Raw genomic sequence first — 17,500 nt, 5'->3', positions numbered from 1 at the left:
CATAGATCACCCCACCCCTCCAACGCCCCCACCATTTTCTTACTTCAAACCCCTACCCTTCCCTCCCACATTCGTCTTCATGGAAACTCGACCTTCATTTCATTCTGTTCCTCTTGGAATTCTCCCACACCAAGTCACCTTTAACAAGTGTCGTGGAGAAATTGAATAGCAATATGACTTTCAATAAAATTATTCCAATTTAAAAATCATTGTTTTGTGAAGATTCAACTCATTTACTTTACGAGTGGGCCCGTTGGTCCATTGGACCAAATTTTCAATGTTCTTCACCACCTTGTAGCATACCTGCTTGCCATGCAGCTTGAGCATTAGCTTGCCTTTTCACCAAGCCCAGAATAACTTGAGCCAGGGCGGGGATTATACGTTCATTATTATTCTTGCCAAATGATACTACTACTTTTATTGGTATTAATTAATACTAGTGCGTGGCCGTACGTGCAAACAAAACAAACAAACAAAAAAAAAAACTTTCAAACTGCGTGCCAGAAACAACAACCACACAGGCCGTTCCTTCACTCTCGCATGCCGGTACGTGCGTGGCCGTATGTGCAAAAAAAAACTTTCAAACAACCAGACAGGCCGTTCCTTCGCTGTCGTAAACGACGACTGGATTGGGGCATTGTGTTTAAGAAAATCGAGAAAGAAGGAATACAGTCAGTCGATAAATCGAGAAAGAATACAGTAATCGTCACTGACTGGATTGGGGCATTGTGTTTAAGAAAATCGAGAAAGTACAGAAATCGAGAAAGAATACAGTACTCGTCGTCACTATCCGGAAGTTCGCATATCGCAGTTATGATTATTCGCAATTTAGTTTTAATGGACAATTATTCAATTAGCGCCCAACGTATTTTGCCTTTTCGCAAGGAAAAACACAGAGAGAGGAGAGAAAAAAACCCGTAATGGCGACCGCGTCTGAGTTTCTCTTCACCATCGACCACAGCTACGCAGCAACGCTTCCTGTCATTGGTTGATATAAAATGGCCGCAGCAACGGTTCCTGTCATTGGTTGGTAAATAAATGGCCATAACTTGGGAAGCACTTGTCCGATTAATATCAAACCTTGAAAAGGCACATCCTCAGGTCCCCAGCAATACACCTGGCAAGTTTCAATTAGATCGGAACAGCGGACACACACACACACACACACACACACACACACACACACACACACACACACACACACACACACACACACACACACACACAGCTGGAATTGTAGATAGATACGCTATTTATTTTGTAATTGGAATACCATGCCGTGGAAGGACCTGTTCAGCTGCGCGATACACCTGAACGTGGGAATTCTTCCTAATCAACTTCTTTGGCGTTAATTAACCTAATCAACTCAGGAGGCCATGATGATCATTTCAGTGTATCACACGCCACATCAGAAAGCTCGTCGAACTTCACAAACAAAATGACACACACACACACACACTCAAACAATTTTGTTTGACTGCCAGACGGCCAGATTAAAACGCTTACCTTACTCCTTCCTGTGTGTGCATGCAAGATCGGTAGGACATTCTGTACAATTTACCAAAATCAGAACCAAAGTACTAGCACAACTGCAGGTTCGTATTCAAAATACAACATTCAATTGAAGATAAGTATATCCTCAATCAGAGACCGACGTCTCTTGACAGACAGAGTGAACCAATTCCTTAACTACACCTTGTGATCCGTGCATGGGGTAAAGGTTGTTCCGTTGTCTCAGATTGATTTGTGATCTGTTAATGTGTTCCTGATGGCAAAGATAATTGGGTTACTGGTCTGTCATGCTGCCACTCGTATCCCTTCACTTTTCATTATTTTTCACTCCATTATTCCTTCACATTGTAAAACTGAATCGACTGTCCTGTATTGTAATGTAAAACTGCATTTATTTCTTTTTTTTAAACAAAGAAAAGAATTATTTTGCTTTTAAGAAGGGCTCATGCCCAAAACATCGATTCGTCTTCTTTCCCACGGTGGTTAGCATACCGTAATATTTTACATTTACCTGTGTAACTCGTGTGTCGTGTTCTTCAACGCCAGTTGCACTTTATTTCCTTCTTTTTATGGGACAAATAAAATGAACCGTGCTGGAATTTCAAAAACGCAAGTACAGTACTCAAATATTTTACAAGTAGCAGACACTTCATGCGAAATGTCCCAGTCGTTCAGAGAAACTCGGCAGACGGGTTTTTAAAGCTATGCTCTGTGAGATAATGAGTGATTCACACCAATGATCTGTGCTTGCTGCTTGTGAATGATCAGAAATAGGATTGATGGCAGCATGTCTTCCGCTTGAGCCCCCTCTTAGTTTACCCCCTCGCCCCATGTAGATGATGAGGGTGATCTGGTGACATTCAGCAGTGATGCCGAGTGGCAGGAAGTGGTGCAAAATCGTCCTGACCGCCTGATGCGTATTTTCATCAAGGGTGAGTCCTGCATGTCGTGATCCATCTCACCACTTCTTCATTGTTTGTTTTGATGGCGCCCATGCCTGCAAACTCTGTTTTCATGGGAATTGTCAGGTCGCAGAGATGTTTGAGCTTGAGAGCCACGTGCATGTGTACTTTATTCAAGTAAATACAGAGAATACAGCATTTGATACTTCTGAGTGTACTACCATAAAGTGCGAGGAGGGCATGAAACAGCTGAGTATCCTCCATTTATGTGGGAATTACTGAACTGGCACTTGTCTATTTTCAGTCCCAGAAATGTTTATTTGGAGAAAATTATTATTTTATATATTTTTAAAAGAAATTTAGTGCCCCCAAAGAAGAAGAAGACTGCTGTCCTGGTGAAATGCTACCTTCTGGTTTAGGTGTTGAGCTAGCTGTCTTTATTCCTTGGAACCATTTGTAAATGTTAAAGAACTTGGAGTATTATTGACCAAATAGAACATTGAGGCTATCAGGGGGAACCTGGATAGGATTTGAGTTTCAGCTGCTGATACTTCACCCTCAAACCCATCCATGTGCAGCCAGGTGAACATTAGAAATGAATAGGCCCACAAACAGTTTTTTTTTTTTTTTAAACAATTTTTTTAAGAGATTTATTTAATCTACCAAAACGACCTGATGAGGCTTCATAAATGGTGATGCTCCAAAGTGAAATTGTCATGTCGCATCATTTTGATTGTGATCAATTGCAATTTGTTTGATGTTCTTGAGGATGGCCTGTAAATGATTACTGAAGATTATATTCCCTGATGTCAATGTGAATTTGGCCAAAACTAAGCCACTGGCATTGTGTATTGTTTGCAATGCAGTCGATAAGAAGGAGATGCGTCAGGAGGGAGCAGCTGAGCAGGCTACTGGAAATTCTAGTCAGTCTGCTCCATGTACCGGTGAGCAACAGCAGCCGGCAGATCCCGGGTCCTCTGCAGGCCACCAACAAAAAAGAAAGAACCGCTGGGGTGGTTGTTCTTTTGGAGATGGTTCTTCCTGGACCCACTCAGGAGTGGTTTGTGATGGTTGTGAAGGCCCTGTGGTTGGTATGCGCTACAAGTGCACAGTCTGTCCCAATTATGACCTTTGCTCGAAATGCAAGGTGCGAGGACTGCATGCGGAGCACGTCATGTGTGAGACGCCCTTCCCAGCTGTAAGTAAAACATGTTTTTCATGGAGCATTTAAAACTATTGTCACACTGGTTTAAATCTGACATCAACACCAAAGGTATGTCTCAAAATAATTTTGGAACGTAATGTGTGATGTCTCCCATGCCTCTTTAAGCACCACTGGGGCTTCTGTGGGCCACGTGGTCATCACATGCGCTGGAACTCTGCTTGGGCCGGTTGCTTTCCACCTGGAGGACCCCGTGGACCTCATGGACCCCACGGACCTCATGGACCCTATGGTCTTGGACCTCATGGTCGTGGTCCACATGCTCCACCTTTCTTTCAATTCTGTGCCACTCCCTGTGATCCCCATTTCTTCAGTGGGCCAGCTACTGAAGAAGGTGGCACAGCCAGCTATTGTAAGGACTTCGTGATTATCAACATTCTCTGTGTGTGCACTCTATTGTTCTCGGATGGTTCTTGGATAAATAATTTTGATCAAGTACAGGGAACTTGTTCCATATTAAATGTCCATATCTGTTTTGAATAAGGACACGGGGATTATGAACGTGATTGCGTGAGTTTTCATGTGTGTCCCAGGTGACCCAAATGAGGAGTTTCTACATACTGTAGGTGAGAACGTGGCAGCCATGCTTGACCCATTTGGTGAGTTTCTGACACGTTGCCCCACAAGACTTGGAACTTTATTTTCTTCATGACTTTTTATTGCTAACAAAGTTGTGGGGGTCAAGGGATACATTAACCACACCAGTCACAATTGGAAACCACCTTTTTTCTGTTTCTGCATCATTACATTTTATATCTGAACCTTCACAGGTATTAATGTGACTGTGGACGTGGATCACAATGGTGTCCACACTCGTTGTGCATCCACAGGACAGGTATGTACTCTTATTTGGACAATGCAGTATTTTGGTTGAGTCTGAGGTCCTTCGGTTTTGGATATTCCATTCAGTCCACTCCGATTTTCTTTTTCTGTTTGTAAATAAAAGCCTGGCTCTTTTTTTTTGTTTTCTTTGGTACTTAAGAATTCTGATTACAGGTATGTATGGTTTTTAATGATATTAATGCTATTTACTAGGGTACCAAGACATGGACTGGTACCGGCAAAGAAAAATCTGGGACAGATTCCCACCCAGACACTGAAGCCAAGCAGGACAAGAGTGCAGATTCAAAGGAGCAGGTAAATAGTAGCTCATGCCTCTCATAAGGAGTGTGTTTACTGATTTTTTTTTTTTTTTTTTTTTTTGGGGGGAAAAGGCCATTTTGCTCATCCGTCTATACCAAGTTGCTAGCTTCTCATGCATTATATACAAGTCGTCTTTAATTTTGTATTCAGTAAAAGTGTAAAATTAACAAAGTGTATGTAGAAAAAACAATACAAATGCAATGTTCTTCTACATTGTGTTACAAGTACTGTATTTACATGTGTGACCTTTTATTTTGGATGAACCTGGCAGGCCAATGTACAGATGGAGGGAAGGGCAAAAAATATGATTGGGGAGGGGTTGATGTTGCTTGCATGTTGACGACCCTCTGAATAAAGAAAGTTTCCAGATTCAATGTAACAAATGAATTTAATTTAAAGCCGGCTGTTCATTTTGCTTGTTGCATTTTTTTTCAGTCGCAGATTACACACTATACCAAGTGGCTTTGAGAGTTAGGATACTGGGATTATAAGGTGAAAGTGTACCTAACTTGCCATTATCAAGCAATGTGTAAATGTAGATAAAACTACAAGTTGTCTGAAAAATGTGCTCCTTTTGAAACGTTTTGTGGATGAACACATTTGCACTTGTAGCACAAAATACTTTGGATGAACGTTTGCGCTTTCACTTGTTGGAGGAACAATGCCGGTGTAATTAAAACTTTAATTTTAGATTTCCTGTCAAAAGCTTGTCAGAGCCTCAGACTAGGAAGGATGAAAGATACCCTCGGAAATGTTTGCAAATACCAGTTCATTGTTGCCTCGCGTGAGAAGTGCAAAGTGGGGTTAACTAGTTAATTCACTGTCTGTCTATCTGACAGATATCAGTCGACGATCAAGGAAAGACTTCATTATCCCCACGATTTTTCAAGTATCGTTTGAGCCACCTTTGTTGTACATTTTCAGGAGGTGTCAGAAATGTTAAACTTTCACCAACAAGTCTTGTGTTTGTACAGACCACAGATGTCCAAATGACTTCGAGTGATGAGGAGTGGACCCATGTGGCAACTGATGCACAAGATGACAGCACAGATGGAGTCCCACAACCTTCCACAGTTGCTGATGCAAAAAGTGCTGGTGGTCAAGAACCAAAACCGCTGAACGAGAAGGCAAAGATGACCACTTCAAATGAAGGTATGAAAAGATTGAAACGAAACTTTAAATGTCTGCTCTGATTAGAAAATTCTACTTTTGGAACCTGGTTTCAATTGCACACTGCACTTCAGTCCTCTCCTCTCCTCTCCTATTTCCTTGCTCTTCTCCAGGACTTTCTCAAATGATCTCCTGCTTGAGTCTTTGAGAGTTTCACATGCTTTCCATATTCACAGGAAAAGTTACAAAATCTTGTCCAATAGATTACAGACCCTTCTCCCAACATAAGCAAAGTGTTGGAATCCTATCATTGCTGTAGATCTCTGGCATTGTCTCTTTGCCATTCTCTCATCTTTGAGCATCAGTTTGACTTCTACTTCTGATATTCCACCATGGTCATGTTGCTTATTTAAACCCAGAAATGGATGGATGCACTAGACCGCAAACAGGAGATCGGGGTTATCTCTCTGGACATCTTCCAAGCTTACGATATAGGTTGTCTGCAAATGGTCTGCAGGTGCCCCTCCTTCATTGATGTTAATGTTTTTTTCTGTGAGCAGAAACACTTCTCCATATGTCTCTTGAACTGCTAAGCCTCGCCATCAGCTATAACCTCTCCTGAGCAAACCGGGCTCAGAGCTAGCCACATACTGGGTATCCTCCCTCATGTTGAGTCGTACCTTGGAAGAGATCAGAACTTCTCACAACTTACAAATCCTTTGTTGGCAGCTCAGTGGAGTCACGCTCTACCCAACGGGCTGGAGTCCTAACCTATCACATCTGTCTCCTGGAACCTGCAGACTCGAATGTTCTTAACATTATTGATAACTCTCGTAATGAGGCTGAAGCACAAGGCTCATTACTGTCACATAGGTAAGTCAGTGTCCTTTTTTTTTTTTTTTGTTGCTGCCTTTCCTCCATTCTAGCTCCCTTTGCTTTGTCTTCTACTCCTCCACGACCTGTACTTTCTTCCAGTTATGCTGTCCTCAAACTCCCAGAATGTAGGCTTTAAACCCACCTCCAGCCTTTTGTTCCTCTTTTCCTTAATTTATGGAACTGCCTTCCCAAGACTGTTCAGTTGCACTCTTCCCTCCACAGATTCACACAAGCAGAGCACTCCCACCTCATGTAATCCTCCATCATCATCTTCTATTTTCCACTGACACCAACCCTACCAAACCCAACTCATTCTTGCAGATTATTATGCTTCTTTCCATACTCTTCCTTTTTGTTGTGTCCAACTGTTGTACCATCACCCCCACTGTTGGTATGTTGTCATTTAGCCTGTCTCCTGACTCTTCCATGAACTGAGATTTTGCATACATAACAAGTTGCTCTTCATCACATTACTTGTCAAAGTAGTGCCTCTCAAGAGACAATTTGAAGACCAACCTCTTTGTTGTTGCCTGTATCGATGACCTTTTTTGCTTCCATATATAATCCTCTGTACAATTTTGGGTTGTACATGGGATTATACATCTGTTAACCTGTGCAGAAGAGTATACCACACTTCTGATAGGCAGCATCCTATTTGGGGAAAAGGTTGTTGGTCCACTCCTCGGAAAATGTCTTTCAACGCTGAAAAGTCTCATGATCTCAATCCGTCGTCCTGCAAGGATTGCCTTTCATCCCCCCCCCCCACATCTCCCCTGATCAATTTCTCTAGTCAACCCCTGAAAAAGGACATGTTCCTGAAGCTCATATCTCACAACCTGTCTGGGGCACACCACTTCGACAAGATTGGTTGAAAACATGGTATTCTCTGCAGGACTGTCTATTTTCAGTTCCTCAGAGCTGATTACAGTGTATACAGTCCTCATCCAAAGTGTCTTGGAGTATGAGTTCCCACTTTGGACTGATGAAGCTTCTTCCCATCTTGCCCCATCGGATATGATCGAGTCCAAGTCTTTCTGTGTTATTGCATGTTCTTCCAGAATCCAATACCTCGTTGCTCTCCCCAATTCTAAGCTGAATCCTCACCTCCATTCTTTCCTTTCCCTTGTCTGTGGAACTTGCATCGTTTCTCCCTCACCCTTCCCTCCAGTCTTTCAGGAGTGCTGCTCATCGTTACATCATGCTTGCTCTCACCCCTCCTGCTGTCTTCGAAGCTCGCTTAAACATCTTCTCTTGCCCCTTTCTTTCCTGCGGCATCTGCATTTACCTCCTCCTCGAGCCAAGATTTCTGTATTAACAAGAATACACGATTGGGAATATCTGCTTGCTCGAAGCTCAAATGACCATGGAATTGAGGACTGAACTTAGCTTGAGCCATTCACCCAGCCCCCACTTCCCTGCTAATAAGATGCCGTGTGTCATTTGTTTCGTCCTTGCTCTCCACACTCCAGGTGTAGATAAACGCCTTGCTGAAGCGCTGTCTCAAATGCTGTCCATGGGTTTTGGTGATGAAAACGGAGAGCTGTCTCGCTTGCTTCTTTCACGCAACTGTGATGTCTCCAGTGCCATCGATGCCCTCGCCACAGTCCACCCCAGCAGTGGCATCAAGTTGGAGGAGGTGGAAAGACCCTAGGGATCCAGGGCCTGTCCACCTGGTAGCACATTTATTAATCTTGTGCTTTTCCTCCTTAAAAAAAAAATAAAATCTCATGCATGTCATGCCAAATTGCCATAAATGCAATTCATTAATCAATTATGTGGTTCTTGTGTTGTGCTCAAATAACTTTTCTATATCGGCTGTCATGACAGCTAACATATTTGGTAAATTGTATGGCAAACTTGTTTTGTAAATTGATCTTTATTTTCCTGACTTTTGGATCCTTAATGAGAAATTGTCAAATTTTCCTTAAAATCACATCCATGGATTCAAACCTTGCGCTATACAGGGCTTGCATGTCCCCGGAAAGTTTTTTGCCCATTTCAAAACTGGCAATTTGTCCTGACCTTCATCACAGCATCCATATGCATTGCACGTGGACAAAATACCCAGCGGTATCCACATAAGCATTCACAGTGACTCGTCCAAATAGAATTGGTGTGAAACATCCATGATTTTTGCATTATTATTTTTGAGAGAGAGAAAATGAGGGGGGAAAAAATTAAAACAAAAAAAAACAATCGTGTTTGACTTATCCTTGAGGATTTTGGATTTCCTTCTTTTTTTTTTTTAATGTTAACTTTGCAGCATTAATTTCCTGATTATTTTGAAACCTAAACTTCGCTTAATCTATGTAATCTTTATTTGCATAAAACGTGACCCAAAGGTTTGGTGAGCTGTGTTTGTGTGACTTGTTTGAACTGTTGAGTTGCTCATTTGCTCATGCAATATTGTTTAATGGCATTGTATTCCTGATTGGCTGCGCATAATCGATCTGTGATTGCACCAAGTCCCTCGTGAAAGAGTCGAACCTGGGGTGTGTTTTGTTGTACTCAAATAAAAACTATAACCATAATGATGTCATTTGCACTGCTTTTGTAGACGTTTTCTTCTGATAGTTTAAGCTGCATTTTGATCGCCAGGAGTGAAATAATTTGTGCTCCCCCCCCCTGTCCCCTCAACTGTTTCAACATTTGTTTCTCTCTTTCTTAAAGAGAGGTTGTGCGAGTTCATTTCCAAATTTGCTCTGAAGATGTAGACGTAAACGTAGTTGGTACCTTGTGGGATAGAGCAGTGATATAGGTAGGCATTTTGTGTGTGTGTAGTGGTGAAGGATCCGGTAACTGCTTGTCTTAAGGTAGTAGCTTATTGGAGCTGGCAGGATGGCCGAGCCCGAGCCTAGACTTATGCACGATCACCTCTGAGCCATCGAGCCTGGAGTTGAGAATCCAGAACCAGCTATAAACTGTCATCCTGGTGTTTCACGGGCAGGGTGATTCATCAATGAATGTACCGTCCCTCGGATGGACATTGAACTGGTCGTCCCGCCTGCCGTTATTAGTTGCTAGACATTAAAGATCCCACTGTGTCCTTTGTGAAGAGTATGCGGGCTATCGCCAGCACCATGGTCAAATTCCAAAATCCTGCCCTAATTTACAGAGGGAATCAACAGCACAGCCCTTGTGTTGTGCTGTATATAAAAGAAAAAGTTAGTGCAATGTTATCATGTGCCTACTACCCATGCTTCATGTTCTCATCGAACCTGTGACTGAGTCAGCAAAGAGAGAAAACGTCTGAACTCTTACAATGAATACAAATAAACCGTTTCTGTTCCGTTTTATTTTATCTAATATTGCAAAGGAAATTTGTCAGTGCATGAATTAACAAAAGTGTATTTATAACGGTCATTTAAAATCTAACCTGAATTTTGCAGAATCGAAAGTTGTGATCAACTTGTGGGATTTTAGAAACCCGTCAGAATAAGAAAAATGATTTGAACTCTATAAAATGACGTGCTATGAACTTCATTTACTTTATTCAGTTATCTTCAAAACAAACTGCAGCAACTGATACAAATTTACTTTACATTGATCTCCTGCAAAGCTTGTGGTGAGGCAGTTGTCCTGAAACAACTTGCCTTTGCCTCATGGAAAGCAAACCCAACTGAGGGCAATCTCAGTTCCTTCCATAAAGCTCAGAACAAGTGTGTATCTACCCTAGGAGAGCCAGAAAACAACATCTTTCTCATCTCAAGTCTGAACTCTCAAACCTCTCTCCCTCCTCAAAATCCTGGTGGCATCTAATCAAATCTGTTTCTGGTGTATGTTCCCCCTCCATCCCCTCCTTACCTCAAATGGCCGCACTGCTGATACCACACATTAAAAAGCTGAATGTCTAAACTCGGTGTTTGCAGCTAAATCTTGTGTCCAAAACCCATAACTTTCTCTTCCCACCTTACCCAGTCACACTCAACTGTCCCTGGACTCTGTGTCCTTTTCTCCTGACAAGGTGGAGAGCTTGCTGTCAAACCTCGACTCAGATTCTGCAACCGGTCCAGACGGCATCAGCCCATGTGTCCTCAAAACCTACTCTTCTGCTCTTGCTCACCCTCTCTGTTCTATTCACCCTCTCATTTGCTCAAGGCCATCTGTCATCTGCTTGGAAATCAGCAAACATCACTGCCCTGCATAAAAAGGTGCAAAAACAGATCCCTGCAATGACAGACGAATCAGCCTTCTCCCACTCATCAGCAAGGTTATGGAATCCATCATCGCTTCAGACATCAAATCATCTTCTCCAATGGCTTGATTTCGATCATCAATTTGGTTTCAGACCAGGTCACTCTACCCTGGATATACTGCTTCTGCTCCCAACAATGGATGGAAGCCCTCAATGCCAGACAGGAAATCCGAGCCGTATCCCTTGACATATCACGTGCTTTTGACACAGTCTGGCACCCTGCCCTGCTCACCAAACTCTTCCTATGGTATCCAAGGCCATCTCCACTCATGGCTCGCAGACTTCCTCCCCTGTCGCAGTCAACGTGTGGCCCTAAATGGAGTTCTTTCATCCCCCTTCCTGTCCAGGCTGGAGTTCCTCAAGGTAGCGTTCTGGGCCCTGTTCTTTTTCTGATTTTCCTCAATGATCTCGCCGACTCTCTGGAAAATCCTCTTTATCTCTTAGCTGATGACTCCACCCTCTGCCATACCATCGATCATCCCTCAGACCGGCAAGCAGCAGCTTCTCACTGCTGATCTGGATAAAATCACAAACTGGTCCAACACGTGGAACATGTCTTTCAATCCAGACAAATCTCACACTCTCACTCTCACTATGTCTCTTCGAAAGGACCGTTTAGAACCCCCCCCCCCCCATCCACTTTCTCAACAATCCTCTGGAAGAAGTCCTTTCTTTCAAGCTTCTGGGTCTCACTATCTGCCATGAGCTTTCCTGGGAAAGCCACATTTCAAACCTCGCCTCCAAAGCCAGTCGCCGACTGGAAATCCTTCCTCGGCCCACCTGATCCTGACCACTTACAAAGCTTTTGTCCACAGCCTGATGGAGTACTGCTCTCCCCTCTGGGCTGGTGCTCCTGCCTCCCACCTTTCTCGGCTTCACGCTGTAGAAACCAAGGCATTTCGCATCATTGGCATCTCCCGCAACAAGGCTGAGTCTTTGGGCCTCTCACTCAATCACCGCAGGTTGGTCGGTGGTCTTTGTCTTCTACCATCTCCTCTCCAGCCTCGCCCCCCCTGCTCTCTCTGCGATTTGTCCCCACCACATTTCCACAGGGTGCTCAAGGTCCCCCAACAACTCTTCTGGTAAAACTACCAAAATCACTGCTCACCTTCACTCTTTCATTCCTCTTTTTTCCGCCTTTGGAATAAACTCCCTCACTCTATTCATTCCCATTCTTCCCTCCAGGCCTTCAAAACAGCTGTTCACCACCACCTCTTATCATCCCCCATCCAAATCCTCGATCTTTTCTACCCCCGATAATCCACCCAAGCCCACCTCCAACGTCCCAGTAATGTCCATCTTCTGTTCCCCGTCCCATCCCTCTCCCTTGCACAGATCTCCAAATGTCTCTTCCCCACTATTTTGTCCTTCCCACTCCCTCCCCTCCTGTCTCATGCCCCCCCCCTTGATGTGCGTTGCGTGTTAGCTCTCATACGAGCCTCGACAAGTTATACCAAAAAAACAAAAAAGGTGGGGAACTTTTCCTCGTCCAAGGGATGTAACGGCTGCTGTTAAACTTGGTACGGGACGGATATATGTTTTGTGATATCAGTAATTTAAACACTTGTACAGATAATCAATGGACCTGATCACCCACTGAAAAGTAGGCATTCTGAGTTAACTTAACACTTGCCATTACATTAACCACAGCCAATGATTATTTTTTTTTTTAATCCCAAATTTCGCATCTTTTTATCTGAAACTATTCAGATTTTTTTTTTTTAAAGCAATCCATGGGTTCCAAAAGCAATAATTATTCAAAATAATTCTTATTCATATTTCCTTTTATCTCACGTTGTACCCTGGTAACACTATCTACGAAGATACAGAGCACGTGTCGTGTGGTGAACCTACTCCTTCCTGCCACGACTCGTGCTGTCGCTTTTTGCTCTGGATATGGTTATGGTTGTTTTCAACTTATGAGGATTAAAGAACATTTCTTGGGGAAATAAAACTTTATTCCCTCCATCACTGCAGGGGGATGGAGGTTGTGTTTTCACCTGTTTATCTGTTTGTGAACAGGACATCTCAAGGTTATGGATGGATTCGAAAAAACTTGTTGGATAGGTTTGGAGTGTGGGATACAAAACGTAAACTGTTCAGCCTGGCAGAGTTGAGCGCTCCACCGAGTGTCGTCGTAGTTATTCTTTTCCTCCCGGTGTACAGGGCTGCCAAAGCAGTTTCATTTGGTATGCCATGGGGGGTTTCAAGCTCGACGGGTCAACACTGACACAAGATACTCGATTAAGTTTAGGAATTTGTTGAGGTTGCACAAAGACTGCTCTGACCCGGATGGGGAAAGACCATCCGGGGATCTTGAAACGGTTGTTAAACTGCGTTCAAAGTTCCAAAGTTCCAAGGATTCCTCAAGGTTCACCCAAATGTATGGGAGGTGAGAGGTGTTCGCACGGGAAGGCAGGGAAACGGGAAAATGTTCCTTTATTACCTTCGCAAACTTCGTTTGACGAAGGTATTGTATTGACCCCTGTGTATTTATTTATTGGTAAATATGTGTGCGGACAACATTGCGCAAAAACTGCTGGACCGATTTGCATGAAATTTTCAGAGATGATGTGCAGTTACTCAAGGACGCCAGGCGAAGCTTTTGGGAGCGATCGGATCAAAGGTCAAGGTCAAGGTCACAAAAAGGTCAAAATCGTTTTGTTGCGATTAAAGTGAATTTTGTTCCGATTTACATCAAATTAAGTCCAAAATGTTCAGTATTCAAATCCCGATCCACTGATATAGCGTATGGTATAGTGTTTGCAACCCTAGTTAGTCTGTGGAAGTCAAAGGTCAAGGGGGTCACCAAAATGGAGTTTTTGATTGGGAAGCGTTGTGGACAACATTACACAAAAAACATTTTGCAGATTGTCATGAAATTTTGTGGATGTGTTTGGCATCATGAGAGGACAAATCGATTAGATTTTGGGAGTGATCGGATCAAAGGTCAAGGTCAAGGTCACAAAAAGGTCAAAATCATTTTTTTGCGATTAAAGTGTCAATTTTGTTCCGATTTACATCAAATTAAGTCCAAAATGTTTAGTATTCAAATCCCGATCCACTGATATAGCGTATGGTATAGTGTTTGCAACCCTAGTTAGTCTGTGGAAGTCAAAGGTCAAGGGGGTCACCAAAATGGAGTTTTTGATTGGGAAGCGTTGTGGACAACATTACACAAAAACCATTTTGCAGATTGTCATGAATTTTTGTGGATGTGTTTGGCATCACGAGAGGACAAATCGATTAGATTTTGGGAGTGATCGGATCAAAGGTCAAGGTCAAGGTCACAAAAAGGTCAAAATCATTTTTTTGCGATTAAAGTGTCAATTTTGTTCCGATTTACATCAAATTAAGTCCAAAATGTTCAGTATTCAAATCCCGATCCACTGATATAGCGTATGGTATAGTGTTTGCAACCCTAGTTAGTCTGTGGAAGTCACAGATCAAGGGGGTCACCAAAATGGAGTTTTTGATTGGGAAGCGTTGTGGACAACATTACACAAAAACCACTTCGCAGATTGTCATAAAATTTGGTGGATGTGATTGGCATCACGAGAGGACAAATCGATTCGATTTTGGGAGTGATCGGATCAAAGGTCAAGGTCAAGGTCACAAAAAAGGTCAAAATCATTTTTTCGCGATTAAATTGTCAATTTTGTTTTGATTTACAGCAAATTAACTCCAAAATGTTCAAAATTAAATTCCCCATCCTCTAATATGACACATGGTATAGTACTTTTGTCACCCAAGGCAGCGGTTGGGGGTCAAATGTCAAGGGGGTCACACAAATTCACATTTATATCGGAAAGCGTTGTGGACAACTTAACGCAAAAAAACAAAATGCAGAGAGGCTTTAATTGTTCTGGATTTGTTTGGCATCATGAAAGGACAAATCCATTAGATTTTGGGAGCGATTGGATCAAAGGTCAAGGTCACAAAAAGGTCAACATCGTTTTTTCATGATGAAAATGGTTGATATGTTTCCAATTTACATCAAATTAACTCCAAATTGTTCAGTGTTCAATTCCTCATCTTCTGAAATGACACAAGGTATTAGTACTATTGTCACCCGAGGTAGCGGTTGTGGGTCAAAGGTCATGGGGGTCACGAAATGCATATTTGTATTGAGATGCGTTGTGGACAACTTAATACAAAGGTAACTAGTGGCTGCGGCGAAGGTATGCGCTCTACGAGTGCCCGTTCTAGTAATTAAAATGGTTTACTAAAGGTACGTGGGAGGTGAGAGATGAGCTGCTAATAAATAAAAGGAATAAACCAGGCACTCAAGACAAGCAAGCAGGGAGTCACATGCACTTGTACGTGTAAAGCTTAAACCAATGATGGTGCCAAAAATAAGTACCAGGACTTGCACAACAATGGGGAATGGGTGAGGGCTGGGAGCAACACATGAGCTGGTTGGGGGTTTGTGTTGAACAACAAGCTGGTGTTGAACAAGGCAACCGCACCACGAGATGGGAGGATGGCAATGAGGAGAGGGATGTGCCCTCTGTCAAGGTCTGATCCCATCTCCAACACAAAACGATCTCCAACTCCAAAAACTCAAATTCTACAATTACCATTACAACTCCAAAACTGCTGCGTTCAGGCACAGTTAAGGTCTTCGGAAACTGGCATGGCCTTTTTGGGTGGCATGTTCTGCTCATTGGCTGTCTGCTTCTGTGGGAGTGCCATCATCTGTGCCAACCCACCCCACGTGACCGTCCCAACTCCAAGGCTCTGCAGCCAATCTCGCCGCCAGAGCCTGTGGTGCGCCACCCAAACAGTCCATGGTGTTTCCTCCAAAAGTGCAATGCACTTTTCAGTCGTGCCTTTGTGCCCAAGTCCTCACTCGGCTTGGCTCGGAAACAGGTTTTACACAACTATATTGTGGTGGACTCTAACTATATATTAGAGTGAGGGGAAGCACTCAGGCTATTTCCGAATGCCCGGACCTGTAGGCCGACGTGCCATGGATAACTTCTTCAGCGTCCGTTCCGTTTCTTCCCCTTCAGCAGCAAGCAGCAACCACTCCACCCACCAACAACCCAACAACGACCCCATGAGCTTGAACTCTTTTTGAGTGACCAGCTTCGTTATTTAAGGGCCTCGGGAGGGGTGGCTTTTGGTGAGGGTCAAGGGTGAATCCCCACCTCTTATAGGCGTGCTTCTCGGGAGCAAGGGTCATGTGCTGCCATCTGTCCTCCGACCGTGGCATGCCGATTGGTTCAGACTTGCTCCGAGGCGATGTCACCCTCTCCACGATTCCGTTGGTTTGGAATCACTCCCACTCATCCTCCGAACGTGCCATGCACATAAGTTCCTGACTCAACATGGGGCCGACACTCCCCATCTGTTGCTCGAACGCCCAGGAAGGGCACGGATGGCTTGCTGGATAGCAGGGCGCTCCCTCCTGATCGAAGAACATGAAGGAAATTTAAGCGCACACTTGTGCCTTGGTGTAAAAGCTCCATTTGTAGCGGTGCCGGGCTTGGGGACGAGTGTGAACCAAAGCCGTCCGTGAGTAAGGCGAGATGATGGTCCCGAGGTGCGAGAAGGCGGTTGATCGTGGTAAGACGTTTGAGGCTGGTGTGGTTGTGGAGTCAAGGCAGCGTCGTTGGGTGATAGTGATTTGGATTATGGAAGGAGGCTGGAAAGGTCAGTTTGAATGGTGGTGTTGAATGGCAATAAAAGTCCAGTGTGTATCTGAAGCAGGCAGGGTGGTAATTACTGGCACATGAGAGAATTGTGGTGAAGAAGGCTATTGTAGATGAAATGGCAGTTTGGTTGTGGTGCTGATTCAAACGGGTTTTGCCACACATATGTGAATTAGGCTGCTAGGAGCAAGTGCTTGGTCATGGGAGGAGAAGATCGTGTCCAGAGAAGATAATGGGGACTAACCAACCTAATCCCTCAACGCATATTCCCTTTGTAACCCATCATACACAAGGGAGGACTATTTTTGAACATGTAATAAAGAAATACCTGCCTCAGGAATCGCTGTATGTTGTATGCAATTGTCTTGGGGTCTCGGTTCCCAGAATCGTTACAGAAGTCTGTTTTAAAGTTAACACTCACTGGCTCAGTGCATGTTTTACAATATGACTTACTCAGACATTTCCCTCTTTCAAGAGTAATCTCACCTTACGCGGTTATATGGAACATACTGTTATACTGCCGCGACACCGGGTCCGCGAGGGTGGGGATATCCCTGGTGCTCACCTAGAATTGAGGTGGCCGTCACACATGAATAACTTCATGTCACGGTGGGTCGCTGATCAACCGCGAACACCAATAACTTGACCACGTGACTGTGTCCTCCGTCTGCCAACCGTTTACCTAAGAACACGTGATCTCCTTACTGGGGAATCGCGCCCTTGGCAAATTGTGCTGGTTCTTAGATCTTGATTAATGCGGCTGAGTGTTCTGCAAGAACAATGCCGGACTGATATGAGAGCCAATTAGTTGGGGAATTATAACCTCCCGAGTAGTAAAGGAAATAGGGATTCAGGGTCACCTTGTGCTCGGAGGGCTCCAGAG

At 43.7% G+C, this 17,500-nt stretch overlaps 1 protein-coding gene across 3 annotated transcripts in view; it reads left to right on the top strand.

Annotated features, from left to right (window-relative positions):
• SQSTM1 (sequestosome 1) overlaps positions 1–9,296 on the top strand; it is a 27,286-nt gene extending 17,990 nt beyond the window's left edge. For all 3 annotated transcript variants that reach the window (XM_085848954.1, XM_085848955.1, XM_085848956.1), the window contains exons 3-10: positions 2,349–2,444; positions 3,281–3,612; positions 3,745–3,988; positions 4,170–4,235; positions 4,407–4,471; positions 4,672–4,773; positions 5,754–5,931; positions 8,235–9,296. In XM_085848954.1, coding sequence (XP_085705080.1) covers positions 2,349–2,444; positions 3,281–3,612; positions 3,745–3,988; positions 4,170–4,235; positions 4,407–4,471; positions 4,672–4,773; positions 5,754–5,931; positions 8,235–8,416 — 1,265 coding nt within the window. In that variant the 3' untranslated portion in view covers positions 8,417–9,296. The remainder of the gene's footprint in view (positions 1–2,348; positions 2,445–3,280; positions 3,613–3,744; positions 3,989–4,169; positions 4,236–4,406; positions 4,472–4,671; positions 4,774–5,753; positions 5,932–8,234) is intronic.
• The last annotated feature ends 8,204 nt before the right edge of the window (positions 9,297–17,500 follow it).

Source organism: Eptatretus burgeri, chromosome 12 (assembly GCF_056783735.1).
Source record: "Eptatretus burgeri isolate ZD-2024b chromosome 12, Ebu_testis_v1, whole genome shotgun sequence".
Lineage (NCBI taxonomy): Eukaryota > Metazoa > Chordata > Myxini > Myxiniformes > Myxinidae > Eptatretus > Eptatretus burgeri.
Note: the sequence above shows the minus strand (reverse complement) of the source record. Positions and strands in the feature narration are given on the sequence as shown.